At 37.9% G+C, this 7,978-nt stretch overlaps 1 protein-coding gene across 1 annotated transcript in view; it reads left to right on the forward strand.

The window, feature by feature from the left end:
• Positions 1-2,474, forward strand: part of TUSC3 (tumor suppressor candidate 3) — a 303,958-nt gene extending 301,484 nt beyond the window's left edge. The window contains exon 9 of the mRNA XM_064368759.1: positions 1,907-2,474. Coding sequence (XP_064224829.1) covers positions 1,907-1,935 — 29 coding nt within the window. The 3' untranslated portion in view covers positions 1,936-2,474. The remainder of the gene's footprint in view (positions 1-1,906) is intronic.
• The last annotated feature ends 5,504 nt before the right edge of the window (positions 2,475-7,978 follow it).

A 7,978-nucleotide genomic window follows, 5' to 3' on the forward strand; every position in this document is an offset into this window, starting at 1 on the left:
GCACAGTCTACATGTTTTAGCCTCCCTCTCACACTAGCAAATCCCATAAGAGTGCCTGCAGGGTGAAAATAAAGGTGGCTGTGACGAAGCTGGGCTTTGCAGAGACCAGGGTAGTGCCTATCAGCTCAGTGACTCTGCTTTCTGCCCCAGCACAATAAACTGTTCCGATTTTATGGCCTTCTCTTAAGGTTGAAGCATACAAAAATATAGCAAAGCATCTTGAAATGAGACTTTGTGTGGCTCACTCCAGTGCTGAGCTCCAGAGATCTGGAGCATCACTCTCAAGGTGGTGAAGGAAAATAAGACAAGGGAAGTTGCAATAAAGAAACCTGAGTGCTTACGAGCATTCTGTCCAAGTTGTTTTCTATTAAAGGTAACATTGGATACCATTCATCTTCAACTTCCCCTGCCTCCTCGGGGCCTCTGTTTCTACTGCTATCTTGGTCCAATTGTAGCTCTGACAGTGATTTATCAAACACTTAGATCTTGTTTATCCTTTTTTTGCCATAGCTTGTTTTTCAAACATGAAATCTCTCTGAAATGTCCAATTTAACCTGCCTTTCCCAATAAGATTTACAGTACTCTAAGACTATGAACATAGATACTAAATTACTTACTATTACGTAACATCAGTTTCCATATAAAAGGTGTTATTTCATTCAGAAATGTTGAGGCAGTATCTTTAATCTCAAAGTGAGTATTTGTTCTCGGTAAATCTTTCCATTTTAGGTTTGTTCTCCCATGGTTGATTATATAAATGGCTATTCCAATTTAGTTATATTACTCACTATATAATAAACTTTACTTGCTGACATTTATATAATTATTTTCCAGTTATTTAATTCACAAGTACTATTTTCCTACTAACATATTTATTGCTGGAATACTGTTTTGATTTGCTTGTTTCTCATATATTCAGCCCTATCACTGTGTGAAAATGTTCTCAACTCTGTCCCCTATTTCTATTCAGCAGCCATAAGTTACTGTAAGCTTTTTAAAGTTCTATTTGTCCACCCTAATTACCAACCAACATTAATTAAAAGAATAAAACGAAACAATTTAGAAAGGAATGAGTGAGGTGATGACAACCAACTAATTTTAACAAAAATGCCATAAAAAGAATTTTAAACAAAAATCTTGATATTGAAACCAAAAAATGAGTTTTGTATATTGTGAACAACAGGGAAGGCCACACAATCTTTGGAAACAGATCAGTTTCATTTCCAGCTTCTATGAATTGAAGCCTCCTTGGAATTCTTGTTCTGGGTGTTTCGATTATTATCAAATACTGCTACCCTACACTGAGGAAGCTCTTTCCTTTCTGAGAACTGACAGCTGGTAAGCATATTCTTCACTACACTCTAGGTCTTCATTTTAGTGGGGATGGCAGGTTTGCTGATTGGTTCTAGTGAACTGGCATAATATGTTTAAGTCAATGGATGATGTTTGCTGGAAGGTAACACCTTAAAGGGAGCTCAACATTAATGATCTAAAAATATGTCGCATCATCTGGCCTTCAAAACAGTTTCACTTTTGACTTCTCTATTTTGACTAAAGCCTTATTTTTCCAGTTCCCATTGTGAAAATAACAACAATAATTCATTCAACAAATTATTTATTGAGCATGTTTTTTACATGCCTGACACTATTCTAGGTACTAGGGATACATCAATGACAAAAGTAGACAAAAGTCCCTGGTCTTAGGGATCTTACATTCTAGAGAAAAAGGGACAATGTATGATAGGTAATTATTTTATGTAAAGTATAATGATGTGATGATAACAAATATTTATTGACTAATTTACTATGATAAAACTATGGTGAATTATTTGTATGAATTACATTGTTTAATCCTTACATATAGAGAGAAAACTGCAAGGTGTGAATTGTTATTCTCATTTTGCAGATGAAGAAACTCTGATTAGAGAGATTTAAATAACCTGACCAAAGACATAGGACAAGTGAGCAGCATGGTGAGGGATTGAACCTTGATTGCTCCTGACTTCAAATCCTGAGATTGTAACTACGGTACTCCACTGCTGCTCAGACGAGGTTAATGACTTCTTCATTTCTATATTTTTATGACATGTTGTATTGACTCTTCTTCATTTTGCTGTTAGCATTCCAGTAGAAGCTTTCTGATTGCTTCCTCATTGCATTGCTGATATGTTTTGGCTGTATCCTCACTCAAATCTCATGTTCAACTGTAGCTCCCATAATTCTCACGTGTTGTAGGAGGGACCTGCTGGGAGATAATTGAATCATGGGGGTAGCTTCCCCCATACTGTTCTCGTGGTAACGAGTAAGTCTCCTGAAATCTGATGGTTTTATAAGAGAAAGCCCTTTTGCTTAGCTGTCATTTTCTCTCTTGTCTGCTGCCATGTGAGATGTGTCTTTAGCCTTCCACCATGATTGTGAGGCCTCCCCAGCCATGTGGAACTCTGAGTCCATTAAACCTCTTTTCCTTTATAAATCACCCAGTGGCAGGTATGTCTTTATCAGCAACATGAAAATGGACAAATGCACATGTATTTCTAGCATCTTCTGCATCTGATGTAGTCATTTTATTACAATGAGAAGTGATATTCTCTTTCAGAATACAATGAGAGAAATTTATAATTTCTGCTGTTTTGTCAGCTATCCACTGTACACACATTGCTTTTTGAAACCTTCACCTTGGCGTACAAAGGTCTCTTCAGTGTCACCTCAATCTACTTTCCAATCTCATCTTTAAAAACCACCAAATCGGAATTTTCATTCGAGATTTACCACTGTCTTCAATCCTCCCAAACAGAGCATGAAAATCCCACCTGTGGGGTCTGTTTCGCACATCTAGAATTCTTTCATTTAAAACCTAGTTTACCATCACTCTGTAAGAACGTTTTTGACCATTCAGGTTCACAATGACTTCTGCAGTCTCTGTTGTCCTGAAGTTTATCATGTGACTCATTTTATATCGCGATGTGTTTCGTAAGGCATCATTTTAAGAATACTAATTTCCAAAATTTGATGTCAGGAATAATAATTCCCAAAACTTTAAAAAATTTTAGGCACAACTCGCATGTAAGCTAGGCCAGCCTGAATAGCTGATAGCCATAGGGTTGCTCGCTTCACTCATCAGCACACCCATGGTTCAAATTTCTTGACGGTGCTCTCTTCTTACTTCTCCACCTCCATTTTCCTTTAAATATGTGATAATTTATGCTTCCACTTCATCCCTGCCTTACTCTCCCTTGGATCTGACCACCTAATGTTCTCATTTCTCATCTCACTCCAGCACTGGTCCAAGGAATGTGTGCTCTGGCAGTGAGGTGGTGATAAGCGATAAGAGAGAGGAAAATCCAAGCCTTTATCTAGCCATTCCTTATTCTGAACCTCTGTCACTGATTCTCTATTGCCAGGCATGATCCCAGTCTTGCCCTGTCTGCTTTCCCTCTTTCTCCTGACCCAAGGGCAATAAGGCACTATCATTTACCTTACCAAATTTGACAGTAGCCCAAATTTTCATTTTTTTTTTTTTTGCCATTTAAGAGATTAGTGAAAATTTACCTTTAAGAATCTGTGTGTATCCTTTTTATCTACTGTGTCTTAATGAAAAATGTAGAGATCAATATTTGTTTTGGTATTGACTGAAATAGTGAGATGAAAAGGTGATAACACGTGCTAAACGTTAACAATATGCCAAACAATATTTCAGGCATTTTACAGGTATTGACTCAATAATCACTAGAATCTGATGAAATGGGTGTTGTAATTATTTCTATTTTATAGATGTAGAACCTGAGGCATAAAATGAAGAAACTTGTCCCAGATTATACAAATATTAAGCAACAGGATAAAACATCAGACAATCTGGCCCCGAAGCCAGTTCTCTGATCCTCTGTGTTATGGCTTTAAGTGCTACAACTTCTAACAGAAAAGAAAGCAAAAGTGCCCTAGAACTTTATGAGTAAAGAAATGATGTATCTAGAAGGCTGTCCAGGACAAGCCATGACTGCAGGTGTTCATACAACTTTTTACCCTTTGACTCCCTAAGGAGTTTATCTTTGCTTCTCACCCTGCTGGAGTCCTTTCCTCAGGCCAGAAGAGCTACCATTAGAGACAGGCGGCAGACAGCCCTTCTGTGTTGAAAAAAATGCTTTCTAGCCAGGCCTGGTGGCTCATGCTTGTAATCCCTACACTTCGGGAGAATGAGACAGGAGGATCGTTTGAGACCAGGGGTTTGAGACCAGACTGAGCAACAAAGAGAGACCACATCACTACAAAAAAATATTAAAAAATTAGCCGGGCATGGTGGCACAAACCTATAGTCCCAGCTACTCAGAAGGCTGAAGTGGGAGAATTCCTTAAGCCCAGAGTTTGAGGATGTCGTAAACTATGATCATGCCACTGCATTTCAGCCTGGGAGTCAGAGAAAGACCCTGACTCCAAATAGATTAAAAAGTTAAAAAAAAAATTTTTTAAAAGCTCCCATGTGTTACCTGTGATAGATTGAGTTTCTAGTAGTCTTTGTCTACATAATTTCAGGTAATTTATGAACCAACTAAATTTATTGTTTTGTTACAAGTCGATGGAAAATTCCTTTGCATTCTAACCAAACGTTTAAAAGATAAAGTCAGCAATGCCTATGTTTCTTCCATCCTATTACATAACCGTAAACTAGCAGACCTTGGGAGAACCTTGCTGGGTACCTATTGGATTTGACTGAGAGATGCCTCGTGATTTAAGTTCACATTCCTCTGCCCTCTTACCATGACCACCATTTCACAGACAGATGCCACTACTTCCTAAGGGGTCAAGAGGGAGGCTGTTCTTACCATCCCAAAAAAGATGAACAATAAATATGAGTATCTGAGATTCTGAATTCTCCCTCAAGCTGCTGCACAGAAAACACTCCTTATTGGTGAGGTTTCACTTATGCTGATCTATTCCAGTCTCCTTTCATTTAGGGCATAAGACTTTCATTTAGTGTCCGAGACTAAATGAGACTGCCCTGCTGGGCAGGAGAAGCAGAAGAAGGACAAAAGAACAAGTAAAAACCAGTCTTCTCTTAGCACAACTCTAATTGTTCACCTCTTTATTTTAGGATATAAAAGTATAAATTTATTTAAACTATTTCCATGACCTTTTGCTCAAGTAAACAAATAATTAAATTGTAATCTAAAAACTTATGTTTTAGTAAGAAAATAAAAAATGCAATGGGCTGGGCACGGTGACTCACGCCTGTAATCCCAGCACTTTGGGAGACCAAGGTGGGTGGATCATGAGGTCAGGAGTTCAAGATCAGCCTGGTCAACATGGTGAAACCCCATCTCAACTAAAAATACAAAAAAATTAGCCAGGAGTGGTGGCGGATGCCTGTAATCCCAGCTACTCGGGAGGCTGAGGCAGAGAATCGCTTGAACCCAGGAGGTGGAGGTTGCAGTGAGCTGAGAACGTGCCACTGGACTCCAGCCTAGGCGACAGAGCAAGACTCTGTCTCAAAAAAAAAAAAAAAAAAAAAATGCAATGAAGGACCTTGAAACAATCATGTAGCCATTCCTAGTTTTTAGAAACAAAAAACACTTTTATTAATACATATTCATAGCTGCCTAAATTATTGCTTTTTCATAAATAGTAAGAATGAGAAAACATAAAATTACTTTTCTTGAAATTTGCGTAATCAAAAGAAAATATGTGCAATGCAGTTCTACTCCTGAACAAAAATGTCCCTCATTAATAGAGTAATAGATCATAATAATCCTATCTTTATAAAGAGAAATGGACACAGACAAATTTAGCACAAATTTCCCCAATGAATAAAAAAGGCAAAAAATAGTACATGTAGTCATATTTTTCCATTTATTGCTGCACATGATCTTCATTTAAAGTAATCATACCATTATAATTATGTAAGGATTGCACAAATATCACCTTAGAATAAATGAGATAGCTTTAAACATCAACATAGGAACAGCTCGTGCACTCCCCTTCTTTGTTTTACCTGATCTCATACAAATTTTTGTGGCATTTTTAGATAGATCAGAAGAAAAATTAATCTCGTATTTACATCAACCTTCACTGACTGTCTACATAGTCTGTGTTAACAGGGTGGCAGGGTGAATCTGTGATGTAAAAGTCCCTGTCTGCCCCACCTGCCTTGGTCCATGAGAAAAGATGTACCCAACACCCTCATCCTCGGTTCTTGGGTCCCACTGAATGGAACTGGCTCCAGGAATTAGCTTAAAATCTAAATTATTTGAAAAGGATGGATGTTATTGAACCGCTTCAGTTTCCTTAATGTTATATAAGAACCCAAAGGCAAAAATTGATCAGCAGGGTCCACAGATTGATTTATGCACAAGATTTATTTTCCTGCTTCGACTTGAAGAGGACTTCCAAGCGGGCTGCAAGCCAGAGAACAACCAGGTGCAAGGGAAGCTCACATCCTTTTACTTGACAGACTACTTCATCAGTAAACACAGGAAACAATTGTTCCCACCAAATGTCCTTGAATGTGAATAAGCTGCTTCATGGATCAAAATGTCCCTTTCCTTTATCTCTCTGAATCCCAGACTTTTAACCTTTGAAGGTGCTTTGTGAGCTTTGAATCTGTGGTTTCCGCCTAAATTGGTGATTAAAACAACACAATACCAACATTCCCTTTGTGATAAACTAAAAATCATTCTTAAAAAAGAAAAATTAAAGGGTTATTCAAACAACTTACAAATTTATTTGCCATTAGCACTTCTATTGTTTTTGATAACTGCCATAAGTATGGATTTGTAGAGTTTCTGCTGTAGTGAGGGAGTATAAAATAATGGAAAGAAAACATTTTGAAATCTAACATCTTATGGGTTCTGTTGTTTAGTAGCTATCAGTAGCTATATAATCTTGAACAAGGTGCTTAATCTTTCCAATCCTTATCTAAACCATCTGAAAGCATAAAGCAACACACTGCTCCTCATTAGACGACAAAGGTATATTGGCTTCAGACACTCAAGATGGTATTGATTTTTATATATTCATGCATGGTCCTTTGGTTTTAATATGAAAAATATGTGCCACTGGAATAAAGTCTATTCAGCAGAGATTTTTGTTTTTTAGATGAATACACAGAAACTTAGAAGGCTGATGATGGCATTGACAAAGGATAATTTATCTATCATCAGATTTCACAGATTCACTGCAGTCGTGATCTCTTCACACGCAGATTTCACTGCTGCTTTGGAGACGATATGGTGCCACGGTCCTGGGAAGAGGCTTACAGTCAGACTTCCCTGCTTTCAATTCTGGTTTTGCCCTTGCCATTTACTTAATCTCTGTCATTTTCAAATTATATTTGTGCTTAAATGATGCTTTTCCCTCTGTAGCACTGTGACAGGTAACAATGGCGCATTTACATGGACACTGTGGGGTTTAAAACTGAGAGGTATATGCATTGTCTGTTTCTGTTGTTCTTCTTTTCCTTTCCAGTTTTATGATGGCCAGGAGAAAGCTGTATCTGTGATGAAAGTCAGTGCATTGAAAAAATCTCCCTTCTGGCTACAACTGGCACATTTGAGCATGCTCTGGGCAGTGCCCTTAGCAGATATTCTGAGTCCTCCCAACTGAGTGGCTTTGTGCAAAGCTGCCCTGCTCACTGATGATTAGAATACCTAATAAAATCCACAGGGCTTGAGGAATTAGCCAGCCATAGTATTTGTTGGTATACGAATTTTGGGGGAAACTGCAGCAATTATCTCAAAAATCCCCAGAGATCTAAACACTGTTCATAGAATATAGTATTTTACAATTTATTGTATCTAGAATATCTTAGTAGTAATTTGGCTTCCAGAAAGTGCTCTCACATTAGTAGGCTGCTAGAATTAGACGCCAAAGACAAAATAACAAAACAGGATTTTGTGAAGATAGAATTTTCTCCAGTGTCCTCACTGCTAGCCCAGGAGGAATGAGCCCCTCTCTCTATCCTGTGTATTCCACAAATCAACAGTGCCCT

Source organism: Aotus nancymaae, unplaced genomic scaffold (genome assembly GCF_030222135.1).
Source record: "Aotus nancymaae isolate 86718 unplaced genomic scaffold, 86718_ANA_hifiasm-v0.15.2.pri h1tg000079l, whole genome shotgun sequence".
NCBI lineage: Eukaryota > Metazoa > Chordata > Mammalia > Primates > Aotidae > Aotus > Aotus nancymaae.